The sequence below is a fragment of the Littorina saxatilis genome, linkage group LG16, assembly GCF_037325665.1.
Source record: "Littorina saxatilis isolate snail1 linkage group LG16, US_GU_Lsax_2.0, whole genome shotgun sequence".
In the NCBI taxonomy this organism is placed as follows: Eukaryota; Metazoa; Mollusca; class Gastropoda; order Littorinimorpha; family Littorinidae; genus Littorina; species Littorina saxatilis.
This window is the reverse complement of record NC_090260.1, coordinates 2732941-2755097: the sequence shown is the minus strand read 5'-3', so window position 1 is coordinate 2755097 and position 22157 is coordinate 2732941. Positions and strand designations below refer to the sequence as shown.

Sequence of the window (22157 nt, the reverse complement as noted above, 5' to 3'; positions counted from 1 at the left end):
AAGGAGAGAGACAGGAGCAGAGAGAAGGAACGAGACAAAGACAGTGGGCGAGACAGATGCAGCAGGGACGACAACAGAGACAGAGATCCCGTTTCGCACAGACAGGGAGAGGTCTTCCGGCCAAGAACGAGACCGTGACCAAGATCAGTTTGAGCGAGAGAAGAGAGACCGTGACCGCAGCCCGAGAGAGAGCAGGAGCAGAGAGGACGACCCAGACAAAGAGAGGAAAGATAGAGATTCGGAGGGGGACAGTGACAGCGGAAGAGACAGAGGTCGGGGCAGAGACGAAGGAAGGGGGAGGAACAGAGACAGAGACATAGACGCAGGAAGGGATAGAGACGGAGGAAGAGACAGAGATAAGGGAAAAAAAAGGTACCGAGAGCGAGAGGGCAGACAGCGAGAGAGAAACCAGGAGAGAGAGGACGAGGTCCGCTTTGTCAAGACCGGCTGGAGGTCAGGCGGTGACTGCGACAGGAACCGAGAGGACAGTGGGGGCCGGGGTGGTCACCGTGGCAACGACAGAAGGGACTTCCCTGGGCGCCAGGGATGCCCACCTCAGTCTTCACGCAGTCCAGGGCAGGGTGCCAGGCCAAAGACCAGCGACGGAAGGCGAGGATTTCGTCAACCAGCTGAACCTGCTAGAGGTGAGGCCTTCATCTTTTCTATATTATTTTGTATAATCAGGTGTGAAACTTTTCAGGATCCCAGGCATTTTTATATTCTGAAAGAGCTATATATACAACAACAGCTGCCAGGTTTCACCCATGTATAATTATTTGCTTTGAATTGATGGGTCATTGAACTCTCAGAAACACATTAGTTCATTGAGTGTAATGTCCTTTGGTCTTACCTGACTGAAAAGTGTTTTGTAAGTGTCTGATGTGCATTTTTTTAAAGTTTTTAGATGACCAGCGCTTTTTAATCATATGTGTGTGTGTCCATGCATCTTAACATCATTGTAGGGTAATGTGTGTATCTAATCCAAAGTCAAGGTTGTGGTGGTACACACACATTGTGGGTAGTCATTGTGTTAGCTCTGACAAATCTGTGCGCCTTTTTCAACTTCAATTTATGTTTCCTTCATTGTCAACCATATCTGAAAGAGAACACTACTGGGCAAAGAAGCAAAAATGAAGCGGTGCACACTTTCATATGATTGTGTGAAAAATATTAAACTGTATGTGTGTGCGTTCATCTACCTTACGTTAGCAGGTAGTGTGTGTATCTATTCACTGGGTCTATGGGGTATCTAAAATTTATGAAGAAGGGGTGCACACTATCCCCACCTTTTCCATTTCCATTGATCCCTATGTGTAACCTACATTCATACCAAGTTTTATCAAATTGTCCTGAATTCTGATCAGAGTATCTTAACAACCTTAACATGTATTTTTTTTTCTTTGGCCTAATTAAATCTCTTTGTTTCCAGAGTGGTCTTCTTACAGCGACTCGGACGATGACTATCTTCCCGGCTCAGAAGATGACACTGACTCGAGCAACAATGACGCCACAGCACCATGTGGAGTGCCAGGGACCACCAGTGAACCCGACGAGTCCATCATCTATCCCTTTCTACGTAAATCTGATGGTTAGTTAGTCTCATCCTTTTTTTATATAATTATTAGCATTCGTTTTACGTTAAAAAGGTTGAATAAGGATTACATGTGGATAACAATCATGTAGTTTCTAAAAAAGAGGTAAGTTTTCTTTGATAAGTGTTTTTGTTTTGTTATGTAATTTTTTGTTGTATTCCATCGTAATTAAAGACTGAGGTATGTTGACAGCAACTTGAGCAAGTAATAAAGTTAACATGAACGGTGTGGGGGTGGGGGTAATCATGTGTAATGTTACACTGATTGACTGCACATGCCTATGCCTATGTACATTCTATTGGTCCACGGCAAACTGACCTTTGACATCGGCCATTGTCGGAGATGTGATCGAGCGGTGGGACCATTTTGGTTTCACCAATTCCGAACTCTGTTTTTAGTTTGTCTGTCTGCTGGGCTATAAGCAATATGTAATAATATTTCTGACTCCAGCTAAAAAAATTCAGTAAGTTGTGAATAAAAAAATAAAAGTATGCATTCTTGTGTGTGTGTGTGTGAACAGGTGCAAGTTGGTCACCAGGTATTCCATCTGAATCTCTAAAAGCTGCAGGTCTCTACACCTCATCACAGCCACCCTCTTCTTCATCGTCCAGAAGCATCACTCGACCAAGCGGGAGTAAATCTTCATCCCAGCCAGCATCTAAACCCAGTGACAGCGGAAGAGACAGAGGTCGGGGCAGAGACGAAGGAAGGGGGAGGAACAGAGACAGAGACATAGACGCAGGAAGGGATAGAGACGGAGGAAGAGACAGAGATAAGGGAAAAAAACAGGTACCGAGAGCGAGAGGGCAGACAGCGAGAGAGAAACCAGGAGAGAGAGGGCGAGGACCGCTTTGTCAAGACCGGCTGGAGGTCAGGCGGTGACTGCGACAGGAACCGAGAGGACAGTGGGGGCCGGGGTGGTCACCCTGGCAACGACAGAAGGGACTTCCCTGGGCGCCAGGGATGCCCACCTCAGTCTTCACGCAGTCCAGGGCAGGGTGCCAGGCCAAAGACCAGCGACGGAAGGCGGGGATTTCGTCAACCAGCCGAACCTGCTAGAGGTGAGGCCTTCATCTTTTCTATATTATTTTGTATAATCAGGTGTGAAACTTTTCAGGATCCCAGGCATTTTTATATTCTGAAAGAGCTATATATACAACAACAGCTGCCAGGTTTCACCCATGTATAATTAGGTACCGGCAGTCAAAAAATGAGTCTGAAAAATCTCCTAATGTTTTGAGATGTTCTTATTCTTCTGTATAAAACAAGAATAACAAAACAAAAAGTAAGGTTCTATCTCAAATACTTCCTGAGATATCTGATTTTTAAAGTTTACAGTTAGCGTTAAGCGGTGCGTATTCACATTTTCTCCATTTTTGAGGTCACACACCATTTGAGTACTAAGTAAATGCCCATCTTAAACAAGTTTATCTTGCTAACATGTGCCTGCAGAACACAAAAATATCAATGAAATAGGATAGGATGTAGAGATACACTTGTACTGAAGCTGTCAATATTGAAAAAAAGGCTATTTGGGGGCGTGGCAAATGGCAGAAAATTGATAATTGGGCACGTTTAGGAATTTTTTTAACAAACAAAAAGACATCAAAACACATTAATTCTTCTGATTTCTACTCTCAATAGTATATACTTAAGAAATCTTCAATTACAGACATGTGGTTGTCTTCATTCAGTCACAATAAGGGAGCCAAAATCAGGAATTTCACCATTTTGACAGGCGGAAATGAAGATCGGAGGAACCCTGAAATATGCAAACTTTAACTGCCTGTAACTTTTGAACTACTGGACAAATATGCATCAAATTTTGACAGCAGTCACAAAATGCAACATACTCTTGGATACATCTCTTTTGTGGAAATTGAACACACCACTTTTGAAAGTTAATTCTTAAAAATATCAGAAAAAAGTAAAGACCTTCTGTAACGAAACTGAATCACAAATGACAGAAATCCACTTACTCACTGATTGTGATCTGCCTGGTTTTACTTATCAACAGTACTTCTCCACATACAAGTTATATTGTTCCTGGAGAGTGCTGTTTGGGACATGCCACATCCGTGCATTTGTGGAGATCGGTTCTAACAAAAAGTCCCATGCAAACACAAACACACTGCTGACGGTGTCACTGTCTTCTTTGGCTGGCCAAGAAAATCTGTTGTTGTCCAGAGAGCTCTTCTTTAAAAAGTTTACTTTTGCCTCATCTGCGCTTAGAATGTTTGTAACAGTGCCCACATGAAATGTTTCATCGTAGAACACTGCCACTGTCTGACCTGTCTGGGCAAATGAAAACCCGTCGCTATCTACTCGCTGGTCGTTCTCATGCTCTGAAGCAGAGGAGTCGGACTCTGATGGCTCGTCTTCCTCATCAAGGTTGTTGTCCACCCTGTCCCTGTGTTCTGGGAATGGGTCCTGGGACGCAAGGAACTCCTTCAGAGACTGTTCCAGGCCTGGAAGGTCCTGTGTGAGCTTCAGAAGCTCAGACTTGAATCCCAGGACATGCCGGAAAAAGCGAATCTGGGTCTTCAGAGCAGCCAGTTTTTCTCTTTGCAGAGCTTTTCGTTCTAGCAGCCTGTCGACATCACCAGCACTGCTGCAGGCTCCCCCATCTTGACGGATCTCTTGAGCAATATCTGCCTTCTCCCTTGCCTTCTTCTGTCGATCTGCCTCTGTCCGCTGCTGCTGAAGCTGTAGCTTCTGTCTTTTGCTGGCTTTCACCTCTCTGTCATTCTCTCGGTGACGCTTTCGCATTTCAGGACCACTACTGGATGCATTCAGAAGAAGTTGCCTTTGTTCCTCATTGGACTTCTGGTTGAACCAAGCCTTCATTGTTTTGTTCCGTTTCAACATGGTCAGAGTGCTGTGGTGGTGGACTGAGGAGTTGCGGTGCGTGTAAATGGAAATATCGAGATCCCCAAAGCAGGCTTCTCCCAAGAGGTTGGTGATGTGTGAATGCCGCAGCCGCTCCAACACTTGTGGATCCTGAACAGCATGGTATCGGCCACCAGGCAGGAAGTCGTCCAACTGTCGCTCAGTGACAGCAACAAAGTTGACACAGAAGTGGCTGAAGGCACGCTGCACTTTCTGTTGTGTCGCCTCATCCAGATCTAGGAGTGCTGCAAGTGACGATGCGTCTGGTACTTGGATACTGAAGAGTGACGGCACATGGGGGCTGAAAATGGAGGCACTGTCATCTCTCCACTCTCTCAGCTGTGCGTGCAGCTCCACAACAGGCAAGAAAAACTCTGCATAGCTCGTCTCCCCAGCACACAGTAGAGTCCAGTAAGGTCCTGTGATCCTCTCGTAGACCATGGCAAGCGTGGCAACAAAAACGTTCACCTCTTCACTCTGGGCATCCTTCAACACACTTTCCAGCTTCTGGTTCCTGCTCGGCATGTAATCTGACAGGAACTCTATGATGTCGTCACGGTGTGCCAGCAGCTTTGTTGCACCATAAAAGATGCTGTTAAACCGGTTAGATTTGAAGCTTGGCACAGTAGACGTCTTGTTGGTCATCTCACAGTATGCAAGCCATGCATCTCTGCAGCCACATTGATCATCGCCCCTGGGTCCTAGAACCTCGCAGGCCATCCGCACATAGCGAACAGCTGCTGCCTCCTTTGCCTGCCAATGTCCAAACTGAGCTGCGTTGTCTCGGCCAATACGCTGCTGCCCCCACTCGGTCTGTAGTTCTTTCAGTGACTTCTCTGCACTTGTGCCTGAAACAGTCAGAATTAAGAATATAAGATACAGCATTCAGTGATTCACACACATTTGCTGACATTGTAGAGATACAAAGTGATACTAGATAGTAATACAGAACAAACACACAGTTTAAAATACAGACTTAAAAATGTATCATTTACACATTACATTTACAGCACACTCTGCATAGAGGTTAACCTTTATAATAGACACAGACACTGATACAGTGAAACACATGTACAAAGCTGTGAAATGTGTTTACTCACCAAGTCCAAGCAAGTAATGGGCGTTGCAGTACAGGAACTGGAGATCCTCCTCTGTCCCCAGGGTTGCCTTTCTGAGGTCGTTGAAGTCTTTCTTCATGAGCTTGTTTGGAGCGGCTCTGTCAGACATCAGTCCTGAACACTTCTGCAGAGCTGCTTTGAAGCAGCGTTCTGTGTCGTCTTTGTCGTAGACTTGCGCCACTTCTTGGAGGAGACTGACGGTAACATCCACAAGAGTCTTGGCGTCTTCTGTAGCTACCTCTGTGAATCCACAGCTGAGGGACCCTGCACTTGTGGTCACTTGTTGACCCACATATTTCCGGTGGTCCCGTGTTGTTCCGTCAAAATGAATATCAAAATTGTCAGAGTCAAGCACAGTCTCGGCAACATGGTATTTAGCCAGGTAGTGCCCTTGATCCGCAAACCGCAGAGATGTGCGTTCAGATGGTACATCTTTGTCGTCGATATCGGTGTGGAACAGATTGCGCGCAACTGTTTGGATGACATGGCCACTGTTCTTTGCAGAAACCCCACAAGAAATGAGTCCAATGGTAGTTTTGATGACATCATGCGTGAATTTCTTCCTGGGGCCCTCCTCTGTTGTCTTCACAGTATGTACTACAGCTTCTTCAAGAAGATCAGCAGTCAGCTGATTATGTCTGTCCAAGTCTTGTTGTCGCTTCTCCTTCACACTGTTCAATTTGGCTCTCAGACTTGAATTAGCAGTCTGACACAACTTGAGTTTGTGCTTCAGACGCTCAATTGTTTGAATGCACCCACCATCCTCATGATCTTTCAGATTTTCTTCTCTCTTTTTTAAGTTGGTTTCCTGCCTTTTCAGTCTCTTGTAAAAGTTTGTTTGCCGAATTTTGCCGATGTACTCCTTGGCACTGCACAACTGGGTTTCCACACATTTTATGTGAGATGCACTACGTTCAGCTTTGCCTTGAAGTTTTGTCAAGTCTGCCTGCAAGGTGGTTACGCTTTGAGTTTTCTCTTTGAGAAGGTCCTTGTAAATCATCTCTCGGTTCTTTGCTTCCAACAGACTCCCACTGAGCTCTTCATTGCTCCTGCGTAGTGCAGCTAACTGCCTGCCACTTGATGCAATCTTTAGATGAGTCAATTCATCTCCGGTTGGATGGTCAGCTGGGGGTGTTGCAGGTGCATTCTCTATTGCACAAGGCACAACAGACGGGACAGTAGGCATCGCAGATACCAGGGGAAAATGAGACTGCTGTTGAAATAAATAGTCTTTCAGCTTCGCCTCGTTGTTGCCTCTGTGCAGACTTTTAGAGAAAGTGTCATATGGTTTGCGTACTTTGTCGAGTCTTGCTCTAAGCTGCTTGTCAGACAAGTCTGAAATGTTAAGTCCAACATGTGTAAACCACTGCCTGCACAAAGTATGCCTCTCGTCTTTCTGGAACATGAGTAAGTCAATTAGTGTCCCATTTGTCACTAGTTCTGTAGGGCTGGGCAGGTCACACAGAGAGTCAGGAGACAGAAGATGGCGTCTTGTAAGTCACAACTTCTGCAAGAAGGGCCCAATGTTTCTGGTATTAATTTCCTCGCCCACATCAGCATACACAAATGCAACAATATCACCTTCACTAGAGTGGACTTCAGCAGCTTGTTTGTTTGCACGCCTGACCTCTTCCTTCAGGGTTGTATGAAGAAGAAGACTGTTGTCACAGATGGAAGAAAACAGAGTCTCCATATCCTCCCATGATTTCCCAAGCTGAAGCCGCAACTGATCAAGTTGGATGAGGAGACGATTTGTAAGGACTTGATGCTTGGGGAGGGCAACTTTTCTTCCTCGTCCTGCGCTTGACATCCATCTGCTTAGTCGATCAAAGTTGTCATCTTCTGAATAAAATAAAAACAAAACTCATGAGTAAATTGACATCTTTAAATCAAATGGTTTGTCTCATCTGTGTTTTGTTTTGAACTCTATGATAATAGTTACTTCACTTTTGCTCTAAAAAAATTTTTTTAAAAGAGAGAGAGAGAGAGCACTTAAATGTGGACTTTTGCACTTCTAAAACTATATCTGAGAAGCAATTGCGTGTAAACAAGGTGCACTTTTCACGTAAAGAATTATTTCTTTCAGGCTACAACACGAAAAAAGCCAAATAGTAGAAAACGAAACCTGACTGAGTTATTCTTTGAAACCTTCGACGCCTTACTTCCGGTCTAACACTTTCGTACACAACAGTCAATATCTACGCTTAAATGTGCCATCCTGTTACAATAATGACAAAAATACTATCAAATAAGTTCAAAGTATCAACCAAAGTACATAAAGTCAACAGGAAAGACAGCAAGAAAAATAAAAAGCTTCGACACCAGTAGCGTATGAGCGAAACACAGTACAATTTCAGACCGGTCCACTTCACCACTTTGATTTACAATCTACACGAAGATACAGACAAGAGAAACAAAATATAGGCCTAAGCTTCTTTAGATAACTTTAATACAACAAAACAAAACAATATTTACCGATGAAAGGCCTGAATGCGTTGAGCCAAGGGTAATCTGTACTGTTCTCAATCGCAGCATTTGAACCTCGATTCGCCATTGTTGACATGCGAACATGTGTGTGGTTTGAATGTGAAGGTCGGCTTTCCCGGCTTGCGATTGGCTCCCATTGACCAGGGGCCGGTTTCATATACCGCTCTTATCCTAACTTAGGAGCTCTTAAGGGGTCAAGATGGGGTTAAGAGCAAAGTTAAGATAGGTGCGTTTCACGGACCGCTCTTTGGCCAAAGAGCGCTCCTATGTCGCTCTTATCTTAGGACAGCCCCCCCCCAGCCCTAAGTTAGGTAAGAGCAGACAGAAGCGCCCCCAACTTGCAAGGGAGATAATTTTAATCCTAAAAATGGCGGCCGTAAATGAGACTGTGAGTCGACTCGACTCGTGCATCATTTTGCGATATAACATGCGCCATCAACACATTTTCGTCACCGCACGGATCCGCGGAATGCCCAAGACGATAAGGAGAGTGCCGCACGCTTTCATTTGTCAAAGCATGGACTCCTGTTTGAAATATGTTGACAAGAGTGTGGACGGTATGCAGTTTAGCACTTACAAGCACCCGCGAAGACTATGATTGCACCGTTTTCTGCGTGATTGATGTCTGTCAGTCCATGCACGGCGACATATTCTACATCAGCAAGGAAACGAGTCTTCGCTGCATTCACCGAATGTATATTCTGCCTTGCACGACGAGTGTGAACCCGACAGGAAGCGGCTAACCACACGTACTCGTGAGCAATTCCAGATAGCTTGTACTTGTAGTGCACTTTTTCGGCGTGTTTGTGGTGCTGTTTACACACATTTTCGAGCAATAGTCTATCAGTCAGTCAACGAAACAAAACAGCTCGAGTATAATATCAACAAGGAAGGATGCCACGCCGTGACGGCTTCAACAGGCATTGAAGTAGTTGGTGACGAACATCTTTCTTTGGACCGTGTGTCGTGTTGTTCTATGGCCAGGGTGTGAAAAGGGTACCATGATTTATGAGAGTTGGGTGTGTCCTGCAATCCAAGGACCTCTGGGCTTGTTCATATACGGTGACATTGGCTACATCTTGACACCCTGAATACTCACAGTCACACCCTATATCTACAGCAGTGCTCCAAGCAGGTTAACTCAACACGTGAACTAGACACGTCAGCATTGTTTCCTGTCATGATGAAAAAAGGTAAGGTTTGGAATAGATCTAAAGCATAATTGATCAAATGTTCCTTTCAAGGCATGCTACTTTTCAGATTGTGTTTGGGAATGTTGTTGCAGAAAATGTCAAGGTTATAAAACAGCTTGCATGAGAGAGAAAACATTAGAGCAGAAAAGGCATGTTTGAAACTTAAATGGGTTGTTATTGTTAATCAGCGCCATATTATATACTGACTGTGCTCGTTGTAAGTTTGACTTGGTAGCTGTGCTGACAGTGTTGTCTTAGTATCATCTGCACTGCAGATCTGTGCAGCGTATTCACCTGGTAATTGTAAATGCATTCAACTTTCAAGCAAACACTGAAACATTCAGCAAACGCTCATAATTTTCTTTCTTGTATCACCAGAGAATAAACTTCATCACCGTCTGCATCGTCTGGCACCACCATGCTCTCCTCCAGTGTCATCTTCTACCCGTGGACACTAACATACAGTTACCAAAGCAAGGGCAGGCACCACCATGCTCTCCTCCAGTGTCATCTTCTACCCGTGGACACTAACATGTACAGTTACCAAAGCAAGGGCAGGCACCACCATGCTCTCCTCCAGTGTCATCTTCTACCCGTGGACACCAACATAGTTACCAAACAAAGGGCAGAGACAATGAGGAATGCCAATGAAAGCATAAGTCTTAGTGAACGTGGTGTGCAAGAAAAGACTTGACATCATTTCAGGTAAATATGTTATGCTTGTAATATGATACTCATTCAGTCATTGACAATTCTGTAGAACATTTGGAAAACAAAAGAATGCTGTTTCAGTGTTTGACTTCTTTTTTAAACTTTTATCTGAAACTTTGACTTTAAATTTTACTACTCCTTGATATCAACAAAACTGATTCTTAAGTGACAATAACTAGTAATTTACTAGTACTAAAAACATGTATTTATGCTGTTATTGTTAACGTGGGGGGGGGGGGGGGGGGGCATAGATTGTGAGGAGAATAGAACATGCTCTAGGGGATTTCAAGAAATTGTGCTAATTTGTAATTCAGTTGGTTTGTTCCATTTCCTGAATTGTTAGCCTTGTCTGATTCATTTTAAAGGACTGAGTCATTGCTGATATACAGAGCTTTCTTTTAATTGTTTAACCCCTCTAAATTAACGCAAGACCTCATGTTTTTTACTGCTGAAGCGATTGACACCTGCATCAGCAGTAATGGCAGAACACAAAGTACAAAAGTTAACCAAAGAAGACACCCTGTTCTGGACAGATAATTGATGTTCTTCTTCACGTATGTAAACGTTGCCAAAGCGCTTTGAGCTGTGAAGAAGCGCTATATAAATGTTCTATTTTCATTATTATTATTGTGTCTATCCTGAACTTGAGTTGATTTTTAAGTGGTACTTTGTGTTTTTTCGGGTAAATTTTTGGGGCATCCTTTTTTGAGCAGCGGAAGAGTGTGCCACATTTCCAAGTGAAGTGCCTTTAATGGCGTAGAAAGTTTGAACAAAATGATTCGGGAGTGATTTTTTTTTAAAGTACACAATTTGTACCTGTAGATAAAATGGTTTGCTAAGTGTAGTATGAATAAGAGCAAGTTTTAGAATTACTCACTGTCTTCTCTTTTTCTTGTAAGATTATGTGGTGAAACTGCTCTGTTGCTAACATTTAATACAAGAAACCTTCTGCTCTTATGACTATGTTGCTGTTCCTTGTTCAAGGACCTCTACTCACACACTGATGCTGACACTCGTTGAGGGGCCAACTACCAACACTGATTGTGATACTCGCTGAGGGGTCGACTACCAACACTGAGGCTGACGCTCGCTGAGGGGCCAACTACCAACACTGATGGTGATACTCGCTGAGGGGTCGACTACCAACACTGATGGTGATACTCGCTGAGGGGTCAACTACCAACACTGAGGCTGACACTCGCTGAGGGGCCAACTACCAACACTGATGGTGACACAACACTGATGCTGACACTCGCTGAGGGGTCGACTACCAACACTGATGGTGACACAACACTGAGGCTGACACTCGCTGAGGGGCCAACTACCAACACTGATGGTGACACAACACTGAGGCTGACACTCGCTGAGGGGCCAACTACCAACACTGATGCTGACACAACACTGATGCTGACACTCGCTGAGGGGTCGACTACCAACACTAAGGCTGACACTCGCCGAGGGGCCAACTACCAACGCTGATGCTGACACTCGCAGAGGGGCCAACTACCAACACTGACCCTGATACTCTCTGAGGGGCCAACTACCAACACTGATAGTGATACTGACGCTTGCTCAGGGGCCAACTACCAACACTGATGCTGACGCTTGCTCAGGGGCCAACTACCAACACTGTATGTAGTGGCCACTGTGTAACCTCCCTTGCACAAAACAACAAATTTTATATTTAAAATGGTTAAAGGAATTTTTTAAGCATTTACATTAATTATGCCAGGAACAGTCTGCAGACACAGAAGTATACAGTGGTTTTGTCAATATTAGTTAGCAGTTAAAACATGTCCAACGTTCATATTCTATTTCTATACTACCTGTCAACAACAACAAACTAAGCAATCGCGTTTGAGGGCAGATCATTTTGATGAGGCCATTTATTGTAAAAGCAATTATAAGACTGAAAAGCCCATTCATTGTCCTATGTTATTTAGAAAACAGATTTAGTTCTTCTTCTTCTTCTTGTCGTTCGCCAATGTTAAACTTGGAGTCCAGCTCTGGTAATGAAGCTGGTGGTCTTATGGAGAGCCTCCACAGGTCCATGCAGCTTCTCATGAAGGGGCACCGGCCTGGTCCAGATCTCTCTCCTCAGGGGCTGGAGATTTCTGCAGGATGTGGGCTGCATCCTGCTCTGCGTCTCCACAGGGACACATGGGGGAGGGCACGGCTCGCAGTTTTTTGTGCAGGTGTTGTTGCATTCTGTTGTGCCCTGTTCTCAGGCGGAAAATGACTACCTGTTCAGGTCTTGACAGTTGGTGGTAGCTGTCATGCGTTGGAGGGGTTTTAAGCAGAGACTTTATGATGGTTTTCATCTCTGTGGCGCTCACTGGGTTTTCTTCTTGTTCGTCCTCCGCACCCAGTTTGGCCATTTTATCCGCTTGTTCGTTCCCGTCTATCCCGCAGTGTGAGGGGATCCACTGCAATACAGTCTTCAGACACTTGATGTTATGAAGTGTCGTTGTAAGCTGAGGCAGTTTGTTGTTGTTGACTGCTTGCAGCACAGACAAGGCATCAGTCAGGAAGACAACTTGGGTGTCGGGATTGACCTTGCTGCTGATGGTATTGGCTGCGTGTATAAGCGCTTCTACCTCTGCTCTGTAGTTGGTGCAGTGGAGGCCAGTTGGTATGCCTCTGCTTGCCACTCTCCACTGGGGTGTTGGATGTAGACACCAGCTCCTCCTCTCTTGACGGCATCTGTGGCGGACCTATCTGTAAAGACCCGCATCCATGCTTCTTGGGGGTATCTTTCGTCGAGCATGGCAAGTGTCAGGGCTTTCTTCTGCACATCGCTCTGTTCATCTTTTGTTGTGAGATGAGGAACTGTTGTCTGGATGGACACGTTTTCAAGGTTGTTTTTCCAGGGTGGTTCTTCAAGGGAAAAGTGTGATGGGTGAACCAGTTCAGGCATCTTTGCTTGGTGTTCTCTCTTCAGGGCCCGTGTCTCAGTCGCATAGCTTGATCTCTTTAGCCTGCCAGAAGAGAGCTGCTTCATCCTTGCATTCATTCGGTGGTCTGGAATGCACTGGTACTTGATGTCTTGTACCATCGCTTTGCATTCTCTTCTCTTGCTGAGTGGAGGTATGCCGGTCACCTGTTGCATCTTGTCTATTGGGGTTGTCTTCATAGCGCCTGTGATGATTCTCAGCGCTTGATTTTGGACTTTCTCTAGGGTTTGAAGGTGCGTCTTGGCTGCTGTCATCCAAGAGCTAGATCCGTACTCAAGGTGAGGTTGTACGGTCCCCTGGTACACTGTCTTGAGGATCTTTTCGTTTGCGCCCCATTGTGATCCTGCCAGTTTCCTCATGATGTTCAGTTTTCTTCTGGCTTTTGCTTCTGCATTCATGATGTGATGTTTCCATGTCATGCGTTTGTCATATGTGACTCCGAGGTAGGTTTGCTGGTCTTCAAACTTCAGTGGCGTGTCACCCAACGTCAGTCTTCCAGGTTGTACTTTGGCGGAGAGTGTGAAGAGAGTAGCTGTTGTCTTGTCTCTGTTGATGGTTACACACCAGTTGTCTGCCCAAGCTGCAACTTTCTCGAGGGCAAGTTGCATCCTGTAGGTCGCAGTTGTTGCATGCTCCTCAGTGCACCAGAGAACAAGGTCATCAGCATACAGTGCTGCATGGACTCTACTGGGCAACTCGGGCACAAGGTCGTTGATGAAGAGTATAAACAGGGTGGGCGAGAGGACTCCTCCCTGTGGCACTCCTTGGCGGAGCAGCACCTTCTGGCCACAGTGACCATCTACCAGCACTCTGGCTCTTCTGTTGTGCAGGTAAGATTTGGTCCACTGGTACATGTTGCCTCTGATACCGCTCCGCAGGAGTTTAACCAGGAGTCCGTCTTTCCAAACCTTGTCAAAAGCTTTCTGCAGATCAATGAAGATTGCCAGGGTGACCTTCTGGGCCTGGAAAGCATCCTCAATGACTTGGGCAAGGTGGGTTGTCTGGTCCTCTGTACTTCTGTACTGTCGAAAGCCGGCCTGCTCTGGGACGATGATGCTCTCCGACTCCAAGTACAGCTGCAGGCGCTGGTTGATAATGCGCTTTATGGTCTTGCATACGCAGCTTGTCAGGCTGATAGGGCGATAGCTCTGGGCTTTTGTCTTGTTCTTTCCCTTCTTCAGCACTGGGATCATCCAGGCTTCTTTCCAACACTGCGGTACCTGTCCTTGTCTCCAGCTGAGGTTGTAAATGTCCAGGAGCTTCTGAAGAGCTGAGTTGCCTAGGTGTTGCAGCATCTCATTAGTGATGTTGTCTGGACCTGGAGATTTTTTCTGCTTCAGTTTCTTGATGGCAGTCTTCAGTTCAGCCATGGTGATGTCATGCTGCATGGCTTCTTGGACAGTTCCTTCTCTTCTCTCCCTCTGTTCTCTTCTGACTTCCTTCTGTAGAGGTAGAGGAATGGTGGTGTCGCTTTCTTTCTCGTAAAGCTTTGCAAAGGTGTCTGCAGCTTCTTTTCCTGTGATGGTTTTATTTTCTTCTTCAAGAGTGATCTTCTGCGTCTTGTTGCCTTCATCATTCAGTGCTCTTGTGAGTTTCCAGAGCTTTGAGGTGTCTTTTTCCATGTTTAGCCCTGCTGTCTTTTCTCGCCAGCCTCTTCTTTTACACTCAAGCTTTGTTCTTATGTGCTTTGCTTTGCTTTCTTGGAGCTTAATGTTGTTTTTCAAACTGGGGATGTTCTCAGCTTCTTCTCTAGCTCTTGATAGTGCATCATGTGTCCTCTGTAGCTCGTCGGACCAGTATGGGATGTAGACAGATTTAGTTTACACGAGGTACTGTTTATAAAGTAGAACCTACAAGACTAGCATCCCCAACAATCAAATTCGCAAAATCAAGTTTAACGTGTTAAAATCGACATACTATCAAAACTGCTGAAAGGAAACCTGTTGTGCATGTTATTAGAAAGAAAAATTAAATATGCATCCAAACAGTCAGCTTAGTTTACATATCTTGTCTAACAATGGCGTAATGGCATGATGAACGGTATGTAATTCTTCTGAGAAGCCGTAAAATGCGGTTTCTGGGGCCATTTTAGTGGGTAATCGGAAGAAATCCAGCACATTTAATAAATTTCTCAATGCATTGCCTTCAAACGTCTGGTAATTTATGCTAAGACATGTCGTTAAGTACATCAAGTCATTCGAGAGATTAGGTTTGCTTTTATTTGACATGCCAGAAAGAGTCCTTAAAATAGTCGGTTGGTCTAACTCTAAGCTGACTCATCAAACAAATTTAATTTGTTGCTATTTTCAACTTCAAATAAACCAAATACTCAAATTTCATGTACATATTTTATCAGACATGGATGGTATGAGGATTTCAAAGCGAAAGTAATCTTTAAGAAGTGGACTATTTTCACAGCGCTGAGCACAAATAGCCCACATCAAGCTCACTGCTGAACATTTAACTGCTAGCTGCTGAGCAGGGCTTTTGAGAGAGCATTTCCCAAGAATGTTTGTACGCGTTTGAACAAGTGGTCTGAGCAGCCGTCGTTGATTATGAATTACATTTCAGTGTAATTTGAAGCTTTAATGTTTGTTTAAAAAGCCTGCATATTTAAAAAAAAATCTGTTTTCTTTGGAAAAGGTACATCTTTATTTTTTGTAATTCTTTCTAACATGTCGCATAACAGCAGTACTAACGTTTCAAATGACTTGACATTTTGTTTGTAATTCGGTACATCTGATTGTCTTGTCTAAGTTCCATTATTGCCCACAATCAGCAGTAGTGATTACTTCGGCACTTGATGGGATGTTGCGCAAGTCCAAGAAAGCAGCGTTTCCAGCATCCAAAAGTCCATTTAAAATTCACAGGTTGGGGAGTATGGGGGGGAGGGGACATGAGTCACAGTGGCTACTGGTTTAGTGCGAGGCGCGCGACACAAAGGTGTCGACAGTGCGGGCCTCGACGACAGCTGCTGGTAGAGAGTTCCAGTCCTTCACTGTGCTGGGTAGAAAAGCGGCACTCCGATACTGAGTGCGGTAGGTGATGAGGCCGAACTGCTGGCAGTGGCCTCTTCGCTGGCGTGGTGGTAAGGGGGCCAGCTTCGACTTGATGCCCGGACAGTGTACGATGCTGTTCGTGATCTTGTAGAGCATCGATAGGCGGGCAAGCTTCCTGCGCTCCTCCAGAGACTGCTACCCAAGGGAGTCCAGCATCCGGCTGACACTTGACGTGTTGTGGTAGCGGTTGCAGACGAATCGGGCAGCTCGTCTCTGGGCGGTCTCAAGCTTGTCGATGTTCTTCTGGGTGTGCAGGTCCCATACTGACGAGGCGTACTCCAGGATAGGCCTGACAAAGGCCTTGTACGCCTGCTCTTTCACGGATCTTGATGAGATCTTCAGATTGCGCCGCAGGAACCCCAGGGTCTTGTTTGCCTTGCTGACGATGTTGTTAATATGGTCGTCCCAGCACAGGTCACCCTGAATGGTCACACCCAGGTACTTGACCGCCTTCACTGTCTCCAGCGTATGCCCATGGAGCTGGTAAGAGGGCTGTAGTGGGCGTCTGCTCCTCGTAACAGGCAGGGTGTTGCACTTTGCAGGATGGAACTGCATGTCCCAGCTCTTCTCCCACTCGGCTAGGCGATGGAGGTCTTGTTGTAGCTGGGCCTGGTTGTTTACGCTAGTCACCACCCTGTACACTGCAGTGTCGTCCGCAAACAGGCGCGCTAGTGCCATCAGTCTCTCCGGGAGGTCGTTAATGTACGCTAAGAATAGCGTCGGCCCCAGCACTGATTTGTTGCTTAATTAATTCATTTGATAATTGTCGGTAAAAATACCGGCTAACACCTCACAATCGCAAACCTGTTTAATGTTGTCTTTTCTAATTCATGACATGTGTTAGCACAAATCACCAAATATTTGAACGCAATGCGTTAAAAATTGCAGAAATTCAAATGTATTGTTTTGTTTCATTACCCGCTAAAACGGCTTCAAAAACTGCCTTTTATGCCTACTGAGAGGATTACCACATATTTTTTTTTTTTGCTTAACGCCCAGCCGACCACGAAGGGCCATATCAGGGCGGTGCTGCTTTGACATATATATAACGTGCGCCACACACAAGACAGAAGTCGCAGCACAGGCTTCATGTCTCACCCAGTCACATTATTCTGACACCGGACCAACCAGTCCTAGCACTAACCCCATAATGCCAGACGCCAGGCGGAGCAGCCACTAGATTGCCAATTTTAAAGTCTTAGGTATGACCCGGCCGGGGTTCGAACCCACGACCTCCCGATCACGGGGCGGACGCCTTACCACTAGGCCAACCGTGCCGGTTTACCACATATACCTACTGAGAGAATTAACACATACACCGCTCAGCATGGCATAGTAACAAAATTGACTGTTTCAGATACACATTTGATTGCTCTGATTTTTTGTCGATTTTAACGCAGGAACCTTGATTTTTCAAATTTGATTTTTGGGGGTGCCTGTGTTGTAGGAATCATTGTATACACACTACCTCATGTGAACTCAAACAGCTTTTTGAATAAGGGCAATCAATACATGCCCTTTTCAGTCATATAATTTGTTTTACAATAGACTGCCTCATCAAAACATTCTGCCCTCAAACGCATCTGCCTAGTTCTTAAAAGAATCACGCTTTGGACTACACAGTCCTGATGATGTGGGTCGTGTACAATCCATACTTTCCAAAGGAGGATTAAAAGTAAAAAGTATGGGTCGTACACTACCCACGCCATCCAATTAGGAGTTTTGCCGTCTCTTTGCATAGTATTAGTAATTAGTATGGGTCGTACATGACCTACACCATCCCAGTTAGAATACACAGGGTAAAATTCCTTACGGAATTCCATATGGGTCGTCCGCAACACACATCATCCCGACTGAGTAGTTCAAATTACTTCGTTTGTGTTAAAAGATATTTTTCAAAAGTTGTGCAATTGTATGGTGATCGGAGATTACATGAAGTCTCAATTAATTAATAATGTTAAATAGTTTCAGAGATATATATCCCTTACAGCAATGAAAAGTTGCTGCAATGTCGCTGCGAGGTCGCAGCGATCTAAACCCATCACGGCAACTAGTCGCAGATGGTCACGACTACCCACGATGTTGGCACGAGCCTCACAACAAGGTCGCAGCTACCCACAACCTTGGCGCAAGCCTCGCGACAACATTGCAGATAGCTGCAACCTTGGCGTGAGTCTCGCGACAACATCGCGGGTAGCTGCACCCTTGGTGCAAGCCTCACGACAACATCGCGGGTCGCTGCGAGCCTCGCAACAACATCAAAGTTAGCTGCTCAAAGTTAGTCTCGCAACAACATCGCAGGTAGCTGCGACTTTGGCGCGATTACATGGCTGTTAGTTGCGACCTTGGCGCAAGCTTCCCAACAACATTACAGCTAGCCGCGACCTTAGGGCCATGACATTGTCCAAATATAGTGAGCAGAGTGCTTTCCCTCAGTCAGCCATATTGAAATAGCTAGCCCCGGATGAAGGTATGTGCATGCAGGTCTCTGCATTTTGAAAAATATTTGCAAATTTCTGGAGCATTAATGATGATTTTTCCCTGTAAAGTCTAAGGTTAAGTTCTGGTCTGTAGTAATTTAATAACAAAAAAGTTTACAGGTCTGAACTGTTGAATACAGGGATGTTAAATTAGAATCTAACTAGCTGCTCCATCCTAAAATAATAATAATCATGATCAGGTACTGAAAAAAATATTCTATCAACAAGAAATGTAGTGCGCATGAAAGATGTTAGTTTAATCGATCAAGTATGAAAAAGACAAAATAAACCCCTGACAAATGTCAAAGTAGTTGAAGCATTAAAATAGTGTATGGAATTAGCAAAGTCATGCAGTTCTCAACTGACATACCTGCTAGCTGCATATGTACCACCACTTCAGTGAATGAATTTTTAATTTCAAACCTGGTTAAGAATTGACTAATCATAGGCACATAGCAGGAAGCTCGCGGGAAGCTTGTGGCAAGTGCACTAGGACATCGCGGCTATCCGCGACTAAGTCGCAACATACTTGTAGGAGGGGTCTAGGACATCGCAGCTAGTCGCGACCAGGTCGTGGCAAGCTCGCGGGTAGGTTGCAGCTAGCCGCGACTTGAGAGGATAAGCTAAAAAAAAAAAAAAAAAAGTAATCTACAAATGTTGACTTTGTGGGTACAACATTTATGAATACTGGAAAATGTGTATCTTTTCAATTTGTTTTCTTATAGTCTGTTAGAGATTATCCTCTCAAACAAAATGTCTATCAGAATGTCTAAAATTAAAACATTTCTGCAAAAGTTTAAATCATTCCGATGAATAGTTTGGAATCTATCTTGTCATCCGTGAACTAACCTGTTTTGATTGAACGCTTTGCCATTTAATAAGTGATATGATAGATGTTGCTTTTTGGGTCCAGCGGACCATATCTATGCCAAATCAGGACCCCGCCATTTAATAATTTTTACTACAGACAATCTAAGGGGAAAAACAATTTTGGACCATATATTATCATTCTACGTACATTGAAGCTAATGCACACCAAATTTTAACACAAACTGTTCTGTTTCATGAATGTTATGGTCAAATGACTTGAAGAGAAAAAACGGTGTATTTTATGGTAGCTTCTACCCTCAACTTCTGTTGGAATATGCACCATTTTGATCACTGTGTCCATTGACTTTTGGTATCCAGTGTATTCAATTACGATGAAATTCATAGCCTCGTTGATTTTCGGGCTGGTGTTGCTGATGATGTCGAGTTTAAAAAAAAAAAATTCCATGTAAAATTATTAATTCAGTGACCTGCGTAAAAAGAGAGGGGATAGTGCGATATGACGATTTTTTTATATTTGATTTTGACTCCAACCTTGTTCAACACACAGTAACTAGTAATTCTGAATCATACACACTTTGAAGGCAAACTTAACCAGGTTTTATGTGATATTTTTAGTTTCATGAATAGTTCACGATATGAATGTAGCAACAGCAACAAAAACATGCTAGAAGGATATAGTGTTGACAATTTTACACTGATTGACCACGATGCTAAATTAAGTTGGTGTTGTTGTTTTTCTTTCTCATTTTATTTTGCATCTGCCCACAAAAAGCAGTAGAGTTTCTTTCGCAGCATTTCAGTGATATGTTTATTATAAATTAAAAACCTTCAAACAAAGCTTATTGCACCCATTTTCGTACCCTAACTAAAGCATTAGTTTCCGTGTTCATTCATTCAAACGTTCTGTGACATTTAAGGCAAAATAAATGATTTGGCTTTCTCCCCGTATGTAAAAGTTGTCAAAGTGTGCCTATTCTGAATTTTCTTCAATGTATTATTGGTGCCTAACGTTTTTCTAGGGTCGATTTCTGGGGTACAGTGGAACCTCCCTTTTAAGACCTCAAAAAATCTGAGAAAATCAGGTCTTTAAAAAGAGGGAGTCTTAAAATGGGGGTAATTTTGTGAACAGAAAGTCTGAAAAATCAATGCCTTAACAAGGAGGGAGTCTTCAATTAGGGGGGTCTTAAAAGGGTGGTTCCACTGTACCCTTAAATAAGAGGCGATCGTGTAACCCATATAAATTAAATCTTTGATTCCAAAAGTGTGCGAGATAGCCCACTCGATGGCCTTTAATGACAAAGAAAGTTTGAATGAATTGACACGGGAATGATTTTTCTAGTAGGGGTACGAAAATGGGTGCAACAATATTTTGGCAGAGTGTATATGCAATGGCCATAGTATTACCTACCTTGCATGAACAAGATCAAGGTTGATCAGACAATTGTGTTTGTAACTTTGTCTCACATAGCCATAAACAAGCTGGTAGCTGTTTCCCAAACCAATATAAAAAGAAACAATAAGTAAATAAAAATATCTTAACTCACAGTCACCCCATGAATTTGGAGCAACAGGCCCAAGAATAATGTTTTTGAGTCACTTGAGAAAAAGTGACTATGTAATCGGTCAGTGTTAGTCTGTCCGGCCGGCCGTCCGTCCGTAGACACCACCTTAACGTTGGACTTTTCTCGGAAACTATCAAAGCGATCGGGCTCATATTTTGTTTAGTCGTGACCTCCAATGACCTCTACACTTTAACGATGGTTTCGTTGACCTTTGACCTTTTTCAAGGTCACAGGTCAGCGTCAAAGGAAAAATTAGACATTTTATATCTTTGACAAAGTTCATCGGATGTGATTGAAACTTTGTAGGATTATTCTTTACATCAAAGTATTTACATCTGTAGCCTTTTACGAACGTTATCAGAAAAACAAGGGAGATAACTAGCCTTTTCTGTTCGGCAACACACAACTTAACGTTGGGCTTTTCTCGGAAACTATAAAAGTGACCGGGCTCAAATTTTATGTAAACGTGACTCATTGTGTTGTGAATAGCAATTTCTTCCTGTCCATCCGATGCCTCATATAATATTCAGAACTGCGAAAGTGACTCGATCGAGCGTTTGCTCTTCTTGTTTAATAATACTAATTCTTTTTAAACATTGTTCTATAACAAGCAAAAACTATCAAACATATTAGGAAATGATTTTACAGGTTGAACTTTTTTCAGGTAAAAACTAAATACATACCTTATGCTTTAAATATTAATGTACATGTCTACTATCTGATACTGTATCGCATTAACTTTAAACAGCCTGACTCATTGTGAAATTGTGCAAGTAAACATTTTGACATGGTGCTTATTTTTTAAAGACACAATCTTTCCCGTTCAAAGAATTGTTCTCATCATCACAGATCTGGACTGTCTTTTGCATGGATTGATGGAATAAGACAAGTCTTACACTTGGACAAACACTTGGCGGAGGGGTGTGCCTTTTGAAATTGTCTCTTTCAAATGAAGAATATGTTCGTAATCTATTTTAAGGTTTCACCTGACCATCCTCTGTGTATATGATACAGCTCTCTTTAAAGATATCCTTGTTATGCAAACTATCTTGTTAACCACCCCATGTACATTATGGGATTCGTAATGCAGTATTTATGGCATTTATTGCTATCTGGAAAGTATGAAAGTAAAAATCATTACTTTTAGGTACATGTCTAAAGGCAGTTTTGATTGATTAAATTTTGGATGATCACAGGTGTCAGTGACTGAATGTAATCCACAAAAAACCTCCTAGTCCTAGTCTGCAATTATCCAATGTACAAATATAAACGTATTCATGT

General features: G+C 43.7%; 3 protein-coding genes and 1 long non-coding RNA gene across 5 annotated transcripts in view; 3 read left to right on the top strand and 1 right to left on the bottom strand.

Annotated features, from left to right (window-relative positions):
* LOC138951439 (serine/threonine-protein kinase prpf4B-like) overlaps positions 1-2653 on the top strand; it is a 4516-nt gene extending 1863 nt beyond the window's left edge. Inside the window, exons 2-4 of the mRNA XM_070323042.1 lie at positions 4-644; positions 1430-1588; positions 2113-2653. Coding sequence (XP_070179143.1) covers positions 4-644; positions 1430-1588; positions 2113-2474 — 1162 coding nt within the window. The 3' untranslated portion in view covers positions 2475-2653. The remainder of the gene's footprint in view (positions 1-3; positions 645-1429; positions 1589-2112) is intronic.
* LOC138950206 (uncharacterized) overlaps positions 1-22157 on the top strand; it is a 596636-nt gene that overhangs the window by 248157 nt on the left and 326322 nt on the right. The window lies entirely within an intron of this gene.
* Positions 3302-8201, bottom strand: LOC138950193 (uncharacterized). Of its 2 annotated transcripts, XM_070321939.1 has the most exons (3): positions 8075-8201; positions 5582-7441; positions 3302-5329 (listed from the first exon to the last, which is right to left on the bottom strand). In XM_070321939.1, the coding sequence occupies exons 2-3, from the start codon at positions 7002-7004 to the stop codon at positions 3603-3605; spliced, it is 3150 nt and encodes a 1049-aa protein (XP_070178040.1). In that variant the 5' UTR covers positions 7005-7441; positions 8075-8201; the 3' UTR covers positions 3302-3602. The 2 variants fall into 2 exon arrangements, with proteins under 2 accessions (XP_070178040.1, XP_070178041.1); XM_070321940.1 differs by lacking the exon at positions 8075-8201 and having other exon boundaries at positions 5582-7949.
* LOC138950194 (uncharacterized) lies at positions 8234-12587 on the top strand. The gene is made up of 3 exons (XR_011450545.1): positions 8234-9279; positions 9658-9984; positions 10975-12587. It is a non-coding gene; the product is annotated as an uncharacterized lncRNA (long non-coding RNA).

Excerpts from the sequence above, each read along its gene's own strand:
- LOC138950193 (XM_070321939.1), bottom strand. The coding sequence starts at position 7,004 with ATGTTCCAGAAAGACGAGAGGCATACTTTGTGCAGGCAGTGGTTTACA. Across the intron at positions 5,330-5,581 it reads CCATTACTTGCTTGGACTTG|GCACAAGTGCAGAGAAGTCA; the intron begins GTGAGTAAACAC and ends TGACTGTTTCAG.